Source organism: Dermacentor albipictus, unplaced genomic scaffold, assembly GCF_038994185.2.
Source record: "Dermacentor albipictus isolate Rhodes 1998 colony unplaced genomic scaffold, USDA_Dalb.pri_finalv2 scaffold_15, whole genome shotgun sequence".
Classification (NCBI taxonomy): domain Eukaryota; kingdom Metazoa; phylum Arthropoda; class Arachnida; order Ixodida; family Ixodidae; genus Dermacentor; species Dermacentor albipictus.
The window spans coordinates 13,310,396-13,326,161 of NW_027225569.1; the positions used below are offsets into that span (position 1 = coordinate 13,310,396).

The following is a 15,766-nucleotide window of genomic DNA, read 5'->3' on the forward strand; positions in this document are numbered from 1 at the left end:
GTTCCTGCAGGACACCAAGCTCGACGAGCGGCTCTAGCGAGGCAACTGTCTCATGTACATAAGCACTCACCACTTCTCTTATCATCATCATCCATCCCAATACTTTCACTCCCCTTCCCTCTTCCCCAGTGCAGAGTAGCAGACTAGAGCGCACTAGCTCAGGTCGACCTCTCTGTCTTTCCAATCAATAAATTCTATTCTATCTATCTACTGAATATGTACCAACTCACCCCTACAGAAGTTTCACTGAAGTTCTACCTTATTATGATGCAATAAATTTAAACTCTGGTAAACATTTGCATGCAAGCAGCTCCAGATGGAAACTTTCTAAAAGCAAATGACAAGTCGTCTATAAAAAGAACTACGCAAGCAGTGGCATACAGAAAATTTCTTATCAAGCTGCTGTTACACATGCTCTTCCACAGCGTCATCTGAAGCCACAGCTGCAGTGGTTCCCGAAGACCATACAAACAATAACTCCGTATTCATAAACGCGCCTTTACGTGAGGCCATGACTTGAATGGATCAAGTCTGCGAAAAGGCAGCGCCTGACTTGAACGCGACCGAGACGGGCATTGCGTTTCACAGACACTCCAGCTGCCGTCCTTTGTGAAGTCGTTGGCAAGTCACGGTACGGCACATCTGGGAGCGAGAGTACAATAGTAACTCGAATGGAATATCTTTACTGTAGTCGCAGAAAATTAGGCTAAACAAAAAGCGTTTGAAGTGCGCATTTTGACCACCCAGAACAGCGAAAAGAAAGAAATAACCTCAGAGAAAGTATAATCCAACGTGGGCAAGTAGACACTAGCATCCTAGCAATGCACAGCAGCTCCCGCAAGCAGAAAAGCAAGCATGGAGTCAGAACTCAACGTTGCGTTGCATGCCTCTTGAAAACCGGCGCCGCGATTCACGGCAGAAGAAAAAATGAAATTGATAAGCTTCGTTAATAAGTATAAGAAAGTCATAGAATGCAAGAAAACAGATGTCACGTCTCTGAGTGCGAAGACGCAAGCATGGAAGCGGTTGTGCACCGAGTACAACGCCCAGCACGGCGTAACTGCTCGCGACTTCAAACAATTGAAGAAGTGCTGAGGAAACCTAAAACAGAAGTGGACGGAAGAAAAGTCAGAAGAGAAGCGGGAGATTTCGAAGACAGGTAACTGTTCTCAAAGCAATATATTACACAGTCCTGGCATTTTTTTTTTAAAGTGGAGATACACAACAGCTTTTGTACGGCGACTTCGTTGTGCGTATCAAACGCCGGGAAGCAACGCGTTCAGCGTCGGAGCCCCGAAGCGGCACTATGGCGGCGTCGGTAGGCAACGCGCGGTTGGACGCAGGGCGTGGTAGAGCCAACGCAGCAATGTAGGAACCTGCATTGTATATTACTGTAACTTTCGTATACACTCCAGGGCCCGCTTGCACAAAACTCTTTAGTCCGGTCTTATTCTGATATTCAGGCTCAATCGGATATTATTGCAGGCTTAATCTTCCCAGCCGATAAGTCGCTTGCACGAAAGTGACTTGACGGGAACAAGACACAACATGAAGAGTGAAATGAGACCGGAATCTAGGCTGCTTCGAGCTGGCTTATCCGAAAAATCTTATTCAGTCTTTTCCAACATGGCTGCCCTGCGGCTGGCCCGCCTCGAGATGATCTCCGAGCACCTGCTGCGCCGCGAACGTGTGTTTCGCGACAGGACAAATCCGCTTGACGCCTTCAGCGAGGAGGAGCTGCAGCGGTGCGTACGCTTCGGGCGGGACGGCATAGCATCTCTTGTCGAGTTCCTTCGCTCCGAGATCGAGAACCCGACGTGTCGGAGCGGTGCTTTGAGCGCCGAGCTGCAGGTGATGCTGGCGCTGAAATTGTTTGCCTCCGGTTGCTTGTTGATTACTGCCGGAGATATGATCGGCGCCCACGAATCAACAGCAAGCGGCACGGTACGCCGGGTTGTTGCTGCCTTCGCGGCAGAGATTGGATCTGGTAAGCATATCTCCAACCATCTATTTTACACTCCCTGTGTTATAGTGAACAGTTTTAGTACTGCGTCATGACGATAAGTACGCAGCACGTAAGTGCTTTGCGGAACCTAGGAGCGCGTGTCGCATTAGGGCTTTTAGTGCTGCGAAATGCCTACGTGTGTAGAGGGCGAGCATTAGACGCCGGGCGCGTCAGAGCGCATTGGCCGCGTCCGCCAGTACGTCAAACCGTCGGTCGAACTAGGCTCTGTTGCTCTCGCTAACCTGCTGTAACGTGTAGATGCGTTCCCGCTTCGTTTGAACAATTTGAATTTGAATTTGAACAAGCTGCGCTGCCAGAAAATCAGCTGCTGTACGTACGATGTCTCAAATGTTTGCACCTACTCGACTGCAACGAAGCTAACTGATTGCACGCACCGCGGAGGTGTCGCTCTCCGTGAATAACGTTTCCAGGCTCAAGCGAGCAGTTCGTGATTTTGTTCTTTCAAGTCGAAGTCGTGCGTAGCGGTGTGATGGTCAGCGCGAGATTAACACTATATACTGTCAGGATTGGGGGCTCAATCCCTTCGTCCGTGGTCCTTTGCCAAGATTGGAGTACGGCATGAATTCGAAGGTAGCTGGCCCATGCCGTCGTCCAACTTATTTACGCTGAGATCGTTGATGAAGTGAAGAACTGCTTCTCATCGAGAACGAGGAAAAAGGGGTTTATTTACAGAAAATTAACTCAGCCTAACATGACTGTTTGAGAAAAATAGTATTAGTCCAACAGGACTGCATGAGAGAAGTGAACCAGTCTAACATGACTGCTCAAGACAAGTGCGTCCAACAATCGCACAACCACAGTTTTTATACACTCGATCCGCTGGTCCTACGACGCGGCGGCTGTTCGTTTACACACCACCAACTCGCAGCTGCTCTGAAGACCAGTTTTCAGACACAAAGGCACACACATTCCGAAGCCCAAGCGACGGCGTTGAAGGTGGTGCCGTTCCGGAAAATCGACGCCGCTCGAGGGACGCTCATTGTTTTGCAACATGCTGAACCGTGAGAGCGCAAAAATAAGACGTTCCCGCGGTAGCTTCTTCAGGCGTGTCAGATCAGCGCCGCGTTGAGGAACTCTGGAATCATTGTCCACACACCAAACTCGTCTTGTCACAATGTCGAAGCGGGCTGGAGGAAGGCGGCGGATTCCAGCGCAAAGGTCGCTTCTTTGAACGCCTCGCAGCTGCAGCGGCGGAGAGCGGGAGGTGCGCGTCTTGCACCCCTTGTCGTAATCGGGTGGCAAGGTGACAATCTTGTTGTGCAACCCGCCGTTCTTTACAGCGCCTCCATGGCCCCAAAAGTCTCGACTGTCTAGCGCTGACAACCGCTAGGCAGGAAGAGAACTGCTGCTGGTCAGGGGGGGATTGATGTCTTGGCTCGCAGCGACCACTTGTGCACTGATGTCACCGCCCCAAAACATCCAACAAGGACAGGCAACTGCAAAATGAACCCCACAACACGGCTCTGCGCCGAGATGACGTGCATTGGCTCTCACTTTAGACTCGCTAGGCTTCAAAAAAAACAACAACAACATAAGTGCAGAAACAAAAAAAATGCTGCATTTCACTATGCCAATTTCTGAAGCAAATTCCTGCTGACAAATTCAGCAATCATGGAGGGAATCCTGCTAAATGAGAGGGGATCTTCTTCGCTTAATAAAATTAACACTAGTAACCCTAAAATTTAGGCGGGACCCTCAAACGCAGAATTCAAATTAGCCTGCTCAAACCATCCGCATTGCTATGCAACTTTCCCTTCTTATATCTAACGGAGAAGTTGTACTCTTGGAGAGTGAGGCTCCATCGGAGCAAGCGGCCGTTTTTGTGTGACATTTGATTGAGCCACGTCAGAGGACAGTGGTCGGTCTCGAAGATGAACTTCGCTCCGTACAAATAACACGACAACTTCTGTGCGGCCCAAACCAAACAAGCGCATTCCTTCTCTGAAGCGCTGTAGGCTTCCTCTCTTACATTTAGTTTACGGCTGGCGTAGAGGATAGGATGCTCCTCGTTATCGTCGCCGACTTGACTAAGTACCACGCCCATACCTCTGTCGCTTGCGTCGCATTGAACTATGAATTCCTTTGTGTAGTCTGGCGCGCGAAGCACAGGGCGAGAAACCAATAGCGTTTTCAAACTTTGAAAAGCGTTCTCTTTGTCCTTATCCCAGTGTACGTTACTCGGTGCTCCCTTTCGGAGGGCGTCTGTTAATGGACTTGCCAATTGTGAGTAATTCGGAATGTACCGTTGATAGTACCCCACAAGTCCCAAAAATGAACGAACGTCCGTTTTCGTGCGCGGCTGAGAAAAATCTCCAATCGTAGCTATTTTCAGCTCAGCCGGCCGTCTCATGCCCTGACCAACAACATGGCCCAAATAAGTAACCTGCGAACAACCAAACCTACACTTTTCCGCTTTCATCGTTAAGTCAACTTTAAACGTACGAAGCCTCGCATTCTTGTCGTAATAGAATTTGGCGTTCCTTTGAGCTATTTCCATGTTCTTTCCGACTAGTTCTCGGGTTGCGCTTAGCCGTTCCAATAAATTCAGCACGTATTCAACCACGGTTGGACTCTCCCCTCTTTCCTCCCACATCTCTCTTAACATTCTCAGTGGAGAACGGAGTGTCCTCCCATACACTAGTTCTGCTGGTGAGAACCCTGTCGCTTCATGTGGAACCGTTCGCAAAGCAAACAAAGTTGCCGGCAGACAGTTCTCCCAGTCCTCCTTGTGCTCGTAACAGAGCGCACGCAAAACTCGCTTAAGCAACGAATGCCACCTCTCTACACTGTTTGACTGAGGGTGATAGACAGAACTGTGAATTAACTTTACCCCGCACTTTTGCAAGAATGTGGAAGTCAGTGCGCTCGTGAATACTGACCCTTGATCTGCCTGAATTTCGGCTGGAAACCCAACTCGTGCAAACACTGTCAAAAGCGCGTCTACTACTTCGGTGGAGCTGAGCTCTTTCAAAGGGATTGCTTCTGGAAACTTGGTAGCCGGACACAGCATGGTAAACAAGTACCTGTAGCCTGATTTTGTTTTTGGAAGAGGCCCTACCGTGTCTATTACAAGCCGTCTGAAAGGCTCTGTTATTAAGGGCACTACCTTCAGTGGAGCTTTCCAAGTCTCTCCTGGTTTACCAGAACGCTGGCAGGCGTCGCATGATCTTACAAAGTTTTCTACATCTTTGAAACAGCCAGGCCAGTAGTATTCCATAAGCAATCTTTCCTTTGATTTGTTTATGCCTAGGTGGCCGGACCACCCATTTCCATGACAAAGACTCAAAAGGTCCTCCCTATACTTAGTAGGTATGACTAACTGATCTAAAATCCTACCCTTTCGATCTCTGTAATGCCGATACAACAATCCTCCTTTCTCATGTATCGTTACGTTGCACCTAGCAATGCCTTCTTTAGCTGTGTCCCGTAATTTAGCTAAGCTCTCATCATTCTTTTGCTCAGCTGCCAGTGACTCTCTATCCACGCGTAAGAGTTGATCAAAGTTCTTTGAGGCCGGTGATAATAACGACCCTGTCTCGCTTGGGAGCGCGTCTGCATGCTCTTCCTGCAGGCTAGAACTCTGACACTCTAGTGCTACGCTCTCATTGAGCTGGTCAACTGGCAGGCTCTCCTCAACTGTTCTTTTGTCCGTCGGGCCTAGCTCGGATTCGGGTATTGAAGCTATCCCCTTTTCTGCTTCAGCTGGAGGAGCTTGAGCATTTTCAGCCGAAAGCGCCGCGATCTTACGAGCTTGGCCTCTGGTCAATGCCTGTACTATGCCCTCTCCCAGTTTGAGCCCTCTGTCACGCAGTAACTGATTCGAACGATTCGAAAAGATGTAGGGATACTGCAGTGACAAAAATTTGGAAACTGCAGCCTCAGTCTCTAGCTCCCCGAATGGTCCACTGATTTTGACTTTGGCCATGGGCAGACACACGCTGTGTTCTTCTACAACCTGTTTTATCCATGCTACTTCTCCGGTGAAGTCCTCTACCATCACGTAAGACGGATGGACAATGTCCAGCGTGGCGGCACTGTCTCTTAGCACTCGGCATGGTTTTCCATTAACTTGCAGGTCGTGGAGATATGGACTTAAAAGTTCCATATTCTCATCCTTTTCCTCCACGTAGGAAAAAACTACGCTTGGCTTCTCGCAGTTTACAGCTATATGTCCCAGTTTGTGGCATTTGTAACAGCGAATTGGTCTGACAGATTCGAATTTTCTTTTCTGTTCTTTTTGTGCGGTTTCTCCGTTAACTTTCTCCTCGCTCTTTTCTGCGGGCTTTTCCGCCATGTCTACAGGCTCGGATCGTCTAGCTTGCGCACCCTTTTTGAACGGAAATGGCTTCCGCGGTCCATTTCGACCGTCCCAGTTTCCCTCCTCGGCGTTCAACTTTCTACGGGTTGCGTACTCTTCGGCTAATTCAGCCGCCCTTTCCACAGTGTTTACATTACCTCTATCTTGCACCCACAGTTTCACAGCTTGGGGAATGGTTTTGTAAAACTGCTCTAGACACATGCATTCAATGATCATGTCTCTGCTGTCGTACGCTTCCGCGCTTTTAAGCCACTCGACTAGGTTGGCCTTTAAGCTATATGCAAACTCCGGATAGCCCTCGCTATCTTTCTTGCCTGTGCTCCTAAACCTTTGCCGAAAAGCTTCGGCTGAAAGGCGGTATTTCTTCAGGAGACTAGCCTTAACTTTTGCATAATCATATGCATCCTGCACACTCAGTCTGGCGATTACTTCCGCCGCCTCACACGGCAACATAGACAGCAACCGCTGTGGCCATGTACTCGGGCCGAAGTTCATCTTTTCGCAAGTCCTTTCAAAATTGCAAAGGAACAAGCCTATATCGGTCCCGACCTCATATGGCTTTAATAGCCTGTCCATGCGGTACGATTCTGCCTCACTTGATCGACCCAGAGCTCCTTCACTTCCTTGAGACAACTCCAAACGTCTGTTTTCAAGTTCAAGTTGCATTTTTGTTATCTCGCGATCTTTATCGCGTTCCTCTCTCTCTCGTTTTTCTCTGTCTCGTTCTTCTCTTTCTTTTTCCCGTTTCTCTCTCTTTTTGAGAAGTTCCAATCCCATTTCAATATCTTGCTCACTGGCCTGATTGGAAATTAGCTCCAATAATTCCGATTTGAGCATTTCCTTGCGTACATCTAGGCCCAGTTCCTCACCAACAATCAACAACTCGTCTCTCAGCAGTGTCCTTAACTCCATGACTGCTGCTTTACTGCCTTGATTCTGCTCTCTAAATCTAGCTAGGAAAACACAACCTAGCTAACACACAACAATCTAGCTTCCCTACTGTTCTAAACAGAACAACCACAAAATGAAGCCTAGAGAGTCAAAGCAAAAACCAAGCACTCACCACAGATACAGCACCATGTCGCAAAGTCCATCCCACCGCTGTCAGCCAGTTGTCAGGATTGGGGGCTCAATCCCTTCGTCCGTGGTCCTTTGCCAAGATTGGAGTACGGCATGAATTCGAAGGTAGCTGGCCCATGCCGTCGTCCAACTTATTTACGCTGAGATCGTTGATGAAGTGAAGAACTGCTTCTCATCGAGAACGAGGAAAAAGGGGTTTATTTACAGAAAATTAACTCAGCCTAACATGACTGTTTGAGAAAAATAGTATTAGTCCAACAGGACTGCATGAGAGAAGTGAACCAGTCTAACATGACTGCTCAAGAGAAGTGCGTCCAACAATCGCACAACCACAGTTTTTATACACTCGATCCGCTGGTCCTACGACGCGGCGGCTGTTCGTTTACACACCACCAACTCGCAGCTGCTCTGAAGACCAGTTTTCAGACACAAAGGCACACACATTCCGAAGCCCAAGCGACGGCGTTGAAGGTGGTGCCGTTCCGGAAAATCGACGCCGCTCGAGGGACGCTCATTGTTTTGCAACATGCTGAACCGTGAGAGCGCAAAAATAAGACGTTCCCGCGGTAGCTTCTTCAGGCGTGTCAGATCAGCGCCGCGTTGAGGAACTCTGGAATCATTGTCCACACACCAAACTCGTCTTGTCACAATGTCGAAGCGGGCTGGAGGAAGGCGGCGGATTCCAGCGCAAAGGTCGCTTCTTTGAACGCCTCGCAGCTGCAGCGGCGGAGAGCGGGAGGTGCGCGTCTTGCACCCCTTGTCGTAATCGGGTGGCAAGGTGACAATCTTGTTGTGCAACCCGCCGTTCTTTACAATACGTGTGCCTCCCTCAACATGTGCGCATGTGATTGTGTGTAGGCCCGCGCGTGACATCGGCGTTAATCTAAACGTGACCACCCCAGTTTTCTTACCAGTTGGCCTTCGCCTAGACAGGTGCGGGAAGTCCAAGGCTGCTTCTGCGCTGTAGCTGGCTTTTTGCGCGTCGTGGTCGCAATTGACTGCACGCATGTGCGGATACAGGCTCCTGGAGAGCATGAAGAAGACTACGTCAACCGCCACTTTTATCACTCCATAAACGTGCAGCTGGTGGTTGACAGCCACTGCCGCATCATCGATGTCGTCGCACGCTGGCCGGGCGGCACTCACGACGCGCGGATGCTGGCGAACAGCAGTGTGGCCGAAAGCTCTGACAGCGGTGCTTACACCGGCGTGCTACTCGGAGGCAGTGGTTACCTGTGCAAGCCCTGGCTGGCCCTTTCGCACTACAAACACGCCCGGGAAAAGGTGCTACAACGCTGCATACGGCACAACGAGGGCGATGGTGGAGAGGTAAATCTTGACGCTTCGGTCGAAGACAAACACAGGTACCTATAGTTGGTTTCGTATACACCGCATCGGGAAGTGAGTAACACATGAAAAGGTAAAACGCACACAGCTCTATGCAGTACACGATTGAGCTCTCATGCCACCACGTAACAACATAACATAGGTGTGCATTATTAATCAATTTTCATTGTTTGCATTCTGATTGTGCGGTTCAGACATTGAGGCATTAAAACAGGCTGAGTGAACATCTTCCTTAATTAATCCATGCACTATGGTTATCAGCAGCTTATTTATATTGCGTAGCAATAATTTCACGAAGGCAGGTGCGCATCTGTTATTGCGCTTAAGTGCCCTGTGCTGTACACATTTTGTTGTGATATTCTGCCATGTGAAAATATGCACTGCTCAATAGAAAACGTTACTTTCAGAATGTGAATGTACAGTATGCAGTTTACAGATAACAGCCGGAAAGACACGTAGCGTGATGTAGACACATTATTCAATATGTGCATGCTACTACTATGTTTGGGTGTGACTGTGCCAATTAGGAGTGTCCCCTTGCCTTTGTAGGTCGATCGGGCAGCTGAAGCGGCGCTTCCACTGTTTGCATGGGGAACTGCGAATGGCACCTCACCGGTGCTCAGCTGTCACCGTCGCCTGCTGTATGCTGCACAACATTGCCAAGGTCCCCGCATGCACTAGTGATGATGAATGCCTGCTTCCACCAGAGGTGCCAACTCCTCCCAGTTACATGACTGATGATGGCAACACAGTGTGAAATGCACTGGTGCAGCTACACTTTTCTCAGTGTAAGTATCACGCTTTTTATGTAATTCTAAAATAAGAAATGGGGAAAGATATCATTCCCTGTGTTACTGTTCTAACATATCGTGCCCTGGACTTCACGAAAGCCCTTGCTGAATGTGCAGTGCTTTTGTCATGATTGCTGACAAAGTTCGACAGTGAACAGGAACACATTTTATTTTGTTTGTGTACACGACAAAAAACTAAAAATTCAAAAGGTAAACTATTGCGCAATAAAACGTGAATGTTAGCAAAAAGTCCAGCAAGAAATTTACTGCTTCTTAGCATTTCATGTATGTAATTAACCTCGAGTACAAAAGATGAGTGCGTTTCAAATCTTGTTCTTTATGTTAAAGTGGTGCATGTTGCCAGAACAGCACAAGTTGAGGTAGGGAATCATGGAACATGAAACCATATTATGTATGCAGGGAAACCCATACACATAGGCATTGAATACTGCTCCAAAAAGTGGTCGCAAAACGACAGATATCACCTAGAAATGCTCTATTGCGTTAATGTGAAGACTGCGCAAGCGTATCACAGTCGTGAAAATCATTTGTGATGTCAGTTCTAAACTAAATGCACAGGAAAAATGCTACCACTGAAGTTACTGCCCCCGACATACACGTGTGTTATCCTGGACAACAACAATTCCCTATTTGATTATACAATAGTTTTATCACGGTGGAGAAATAGATAGAATGTGGATAGAAACACGGGCACAGAAAAATCCTAAATGTCAAATCCCAAGCATAAAAACAGAGTACAAAAATAAACCTAGGCATTGTTAAGGAATACACCAGAATGCTTTCTGCTTCTTGGCATACCATATAGGTGTTCTAAACTTAGACAAGATGATTCTATCTGCAAACATTGCTCATACGACGCAGCTGACACGTTGCCACAACAGTGGAAGTTCAAATAAAAAATGACACGCCAAGCACATCATGAATGAAGAGGCAACCCATCCACTAGACCTGCACATTGTTTCAAGAACGGGTTGCAACCACACCAGGCACGTATCACCTAGCAATATGCTTTTGCCTCAGAGTGGAAACTACATATTCATATCACGTGTGCCGTGAAATGCAATGCCAGGCGGACGTAATTATCGGGAGCCCTATAGTACGCCGTCTCTCATAGCCTGAGTTGTTTTGGGACGTTAAGCCCCATTAAATCAAACCATATCATGGCTGAGAAAAAAAGGGAAGCCCCAAAATGGAATGCGGCTCCAGAAATAACAAATATGCGCCACAAACCTTACAGATAGCTTTACCTCAAATTATTCTTAACCTTTGTGCCAATAGAAACGTCATTACGAAAGATATGATTAATAAAAGATAATCTTAGGTAGAAAGCTGATTGAAAATTTTAAAAATTTTGAGACCACTCAGTTTCTTTCCCCACCATTTGCCATCTTATTGTTCTTTCCCTTGAGTTCAAGCTGTAGTTTCAAGATCTCGAGCTTATGCCGTCCTTTTTCTAGCTGAAGTAGTTCCAGCTCTAACTCAGCTTTGCCCGCCTCTGTCTTTGTTCGTGCTTGTGTTGCTGCTAAAACTGCATCAGCAATAGCTCCATATTTGTTAATGACGGCAACAGCAGCATCGCTGACTGCCTTCCAGCCTCCAGCTGCTTCTGACACTTTTGCTGCTGCAGAAGCAGCAGCTTCTGCTTCACTCAGTTCAATATGAACAGCTCTTTCTTTGCCTTCTAGGACAGCATATTCCAACTCAACATTTCTTCTATTAGGCTGGATGGCCTTCTGGGGGCCATGATTCTGCTGTACTGACCATGAGGAGCGTGGAGCTTGAGGTGCCACTGCTGCTGCTGCTTGTTGCCCTCTTGTGTTCAGGGCTGTTTGACCTCCTTCTGCTGGCGATGGCGCTGGAGTTGCGGCTGGTGCTGCTCCCACCACCACTGCTTCCAGGACAGCGTTATCGCGCAAAGACAATGCGTCGTCTTGTTGTGGTGGGCTCCCTTGGTTGCCAATTTCTGAGCCAGCAGTGTCCCCTTCAGCTTCTGTATGATCCGATGAGTATAACATCGCCTCATCGACTACATCCAGAGGGGCTTCTTAGTCCGTGTAAACCTTTGTCAGACCGCTGTTATTTAGCTCGTGTTGCCTTGGGTCATCAGCAGGGCTTGGCAAAGGCTGGTCATCACCATCATCATGGAGCCTGTGTGAACGATTTGCACCTTTAGTGATTCTTAATATGTATAAAGAGGGTAGTGAGCAGAATGACAAACACTGACGGAAATGCATTTCTGCTTGTTTCAATGTGGCAGCTATGTACAAAGTCTTGATTTCAGTCTGGTGAGGTTACCTATTTCTACAGGAAGTGGTGAACATTATGGACTTGCATTGCATTAACTGTGTGTTTGTCTTCACTAAATGTTGAAATTGTGAAAATATTCTTTTAAGGGCTTTCTCATAAGCAAATTAGGTCTGCTATGCACGATAGCAACTTATGAGCCATGTTTTGGAATGCACACACAGCAATCTAGTGATTTAATCCTGTCATATGCATGTGATCGCAGTCTCTAATTCTTGTGCCAGATTCAGTGTATCTTCATTCAGCAGCAAATACAAAAAGTATACGTTGCACTATTTCCATACCACAGCACTTTATTCTAGTGGTTGACATAATGACCATAGGGACTGCAGTTCATTGCAGTTGGGGAGGTTTTATACTTACTCTTCTAGATTTACGGCATCAGGCATGGCTTCCAAAATTGGGTTATTTGCCCCGACGACGTCCCTGACAGCCTTCAGCAAGGCAGGCAGCTCATATTCATTACAACCAGCACCTGCACACATTAAGAAATCTTGCATTAGGAACTAATATAAGCATTGCACTGTCTTAGAATGTTTATCACAAGGAAACCGCCACATCAATATGCCACACTCAGTAGCCATGCCCAGCAGCGGAAGTTGTGCACTGTACACTTCATTTCTATGTGGGACGTGACATTACGTTGATTGCTTTAATCCAAGAGATCATGGTAATGACTTTTGTGTTCTTGAACTTTGTTATGGCTGGCAAACACTATTCATCCAAGAGTTCTTGTGCGTACCACTTTCCTACTCCTTTTTTAACCTTTGTGTATAAATATTACCTTATTGTTTTTCTTGTCTGAGTATAAAATAAACTTTTTTTTATCTGTTGCTACCAGTGATGCTGGCTCGTATTCTTCTACATGTGTTCTTGCCAATTATATTGCGTGGCAGGACTGCCAGTCTCTGATGAACTTCAATTGTATGACGGATATGAAGGTCAGTCAGACAGACATCATTAAGCCTAAGTGAGCAGGCATTAAAAGAACAGCACAGAGAGAAAAACAATCGTCGAAAAACAAACATATTTTTTTATATACTCTAAATGTATACAGCCATTTTTGTTTTTATATTTGGAAAAGGTATTCATCCCGTGCAGTGCTATTTATTCTCCAGCATTCCTTTCTTGCATCGGTTCTATCTTCAAGGTTAGGTTTACATCGCAGTTACAGCCCTTCCAGTAAAAGTACCTTGTAATGAGGCACGCTTAACTGCATTTTTCTTTTCTTTTCCGAAGGAGTGGTAAGGACAGACGCTTCGCCTACTCGGAACCAGTTACAATAAATTGTAAATTGAAGCGGCTAATGAATTCTCAGATCTCAATGTTGACCACAGTATAATTCTGCTCAACAAGTAAGGAAGAATATTATCCCACAGAATGCTGCATACCGGCCAATATTTTGGAGGTACCGAAATCCACGACTCTAAATTTAAACAGGAAGAATGTGGCTTTCTCCGCCCTCGTTGCGTTGTTGTCCTTAAACAGCTGCATGAGTCAAATGTTATGAACTTAGACAGCGTCGCTTTCTCGCGTTCCTGTGCCAGGCGGTGTTCGTATGTATTACGCTAGACTGATGGAAGCGGGCCATATTTCACTTGATTGCGGTCGTATTAAGCATACCTACTCAAGTTCACTCCGCGAGCGATGACGAAACGAGGCGTTAGAAGCATTGCGAAAATACATCATAGCGCAAAACCATATTCTTCTGAATAGATAGTTTGAAAGCCGCGTACCCGAGCGCTAGCCTTGTTCTGAATGCAGGTACAACTACCGCCGCAGACGCGTAAGGCGTTCGAGTTGTTCAGCCGTGGACAAAAGTAAGCACGTCACTGAATTCAAACAGTCACGACGCGTTGCCTAATTGTAACTGCCGGATGTGGTGTATGCCCGAAGGCAGTTGACGATAGTGCGCTTTTGCATGTACAAACGATGTTTCTTCACTTTTGATAGGGAAGGCATGATTGCACTTAGAACGGAATATCGTGCTCCATTTACTTATGTCCGCACCTGCACATAATGGCCCGTAACAGTTGGTACCACAACACAGGTTTTACTGCAAATAGAAGGGATCACTTACCGGTGTGTCTCTCGTGCTGACGTACGCGCTGAACTGCCACCTTCAGCTGCTGCTTTAGGTTCTGCCACTGATTTTTCAGCTATTTTACTTGTCTCTTCGTTGAGTGATGCGAATTTAGTTTTTGGGTAACGCCTACCCAAGCTCGCTCACGCTTTTTACTTGTCACGCCGAGTTGAACTTACTAAATAAGGCCGTGGTTTTCTCGCTAATGATTTGCACCAAATTTATTTTTCGTCTTCGCTCCAGTGATTGCTCTTGAGTCGCTTGGCGGGGGGTTGCGAGGACATGCTTGAAAACACGTGCGTGCCGTCAACGTTTGTAGGTGGCTCGGCTGCTTCTGCAGGGGTGACAAGGGCGGGACTGTGGCCGGATGTTGACATCGAATCGCGATCAACTACTGGACAGCGCGACCGCCTGTCGCCGCCGCAATCAACTTCCGGCCCATTCCCCATCTCATTCCCTGTCGACGGCGAAATTTCCCACCTAGGTACTAAAAGTACCTAACGTCATCAGTAAGTCTGGACTATAATTTACTCTCGTCGGTTCGTGCAAGCGTTTCATGATGGCCGGAAAGTCCAGACTTATTTTAGGTTACACTAAGGCAAGATTCGGATTTAAGTCTTAGAGGCTCGCTTTTGTACAAGGGGGCCCAGGTGTTACGAAAACCTCGCACAGGATATAGTGAAGCTTTTGAAAAGTCTTCTGTGTATTTAAAACGGTGCATAGCAGGCCACCAGGACTTCGGATGGGTGCGAGAATCCCCTCGTAGCACCTCAATGTGGTTGGTGTATTAGTCGCACAAACATCGAAATATTTATTCCATAATGCGCGTGTGTTTGTACTAAAAGAACACGTTTAAATACAGGAGGACGACCAGCCCCTGCCAGTATGACTACACCGTCGGTTTTGGTCGGAGGAGTTGCAAGTCATATGGCCACCAGAAGACGAAATGACGACGACTCGGACGGAGCAGTGTACCTGCCGCCGGTTCAAAGCGAACCAGTCATCCGGCTGCTACAGCCGATGGTTACTGGCAATGACGTGCCTGTTATGCAATACTACGGTGCAGTAATACCTAAGTTGTGCCATTACGTATATTGAGTCATCACATTCCTGAGCCCAATATGAGGTAGTTGCGGTGAGCAAGAAGCTTAAAGAAATCCACTCAATTTTGCCTGGCATATATCGCATACGGTGCTTCTGTTATCTGACCAGTGTATTGTAGTTCTAATTGCTTTGCAATTAAAAACAATTGTGTACCAAAAAGCCAGTACTCGTACCGTATTTACGTACGCATCCGAATGTTTCAGAAGTATTACATCAACTGCAAATCTCTTGATTAGTGATTTGGAATGCAAGTACTTGTCATATCATTATGTGCCGCAATTTTTCAGAGAGACAATTACGAGCTTTCAAACACGTTGAGCTTGGTGAACATTTCATTTTTATTGCCTTATCCTTACGCTTAGTTACCACTTCTTTACAGAGGAGCTGCGCAGTCCTGACTGTCGGCTGCAAGTTTCAGTAATGCAAACAGGAAGTGACGGCACAACCACCCCGCAGCCTCCTGATGCAAATGAAATGCTTGGTGCGTGTGCAGCCAATGATGCCTCTAGCCAGCCACCCCATGCTCCTTGTAGTGCTGGTGCACACTCCACGAGAAAAGACAGTCCGCCACTCGACGCTGCGCAGGTTGCGGTTGCTACTACAAGTCCATCTAGTTGCAGAATGGCGCTATTGGAAAAGACACTTTCGGAGGAAAACGACATTCGCGTCAATGTGCGAGGAGCATGAACTCC

At 47.1% G+C, this 15,766-nt stretch overlaps 1 protein-coding gene and 1 pseudogene across 1 annotated transcript in view; one reads left to right on the forward strand and one right to left on the reverse strand.

Annotated features, from left to right (window-relative positions):
* LOC139051844 (uncharacterized) overlaps positions 1-11,598 on the reverse strand; it is an 88,018-nt gene extending 76,420 nt beyond the window's left edge. The window contains exon 1 of the mRNA XM_070528862.1: positions 11,345-11,598. Coding sequence (XP_070384963.1) covers positions 11,345-11,598 — 254 coding nt within the window. The remainder of the gene's footprint in view (positions 1-11,344) is intronic.
* Positions 1,627-9,528, forward strand: LOC135916384 (putative nuclease HARBI1; annotated as a pseudogene).
* Positions 11,599-15,766: the final 4,168 nt, after the last annotated feature.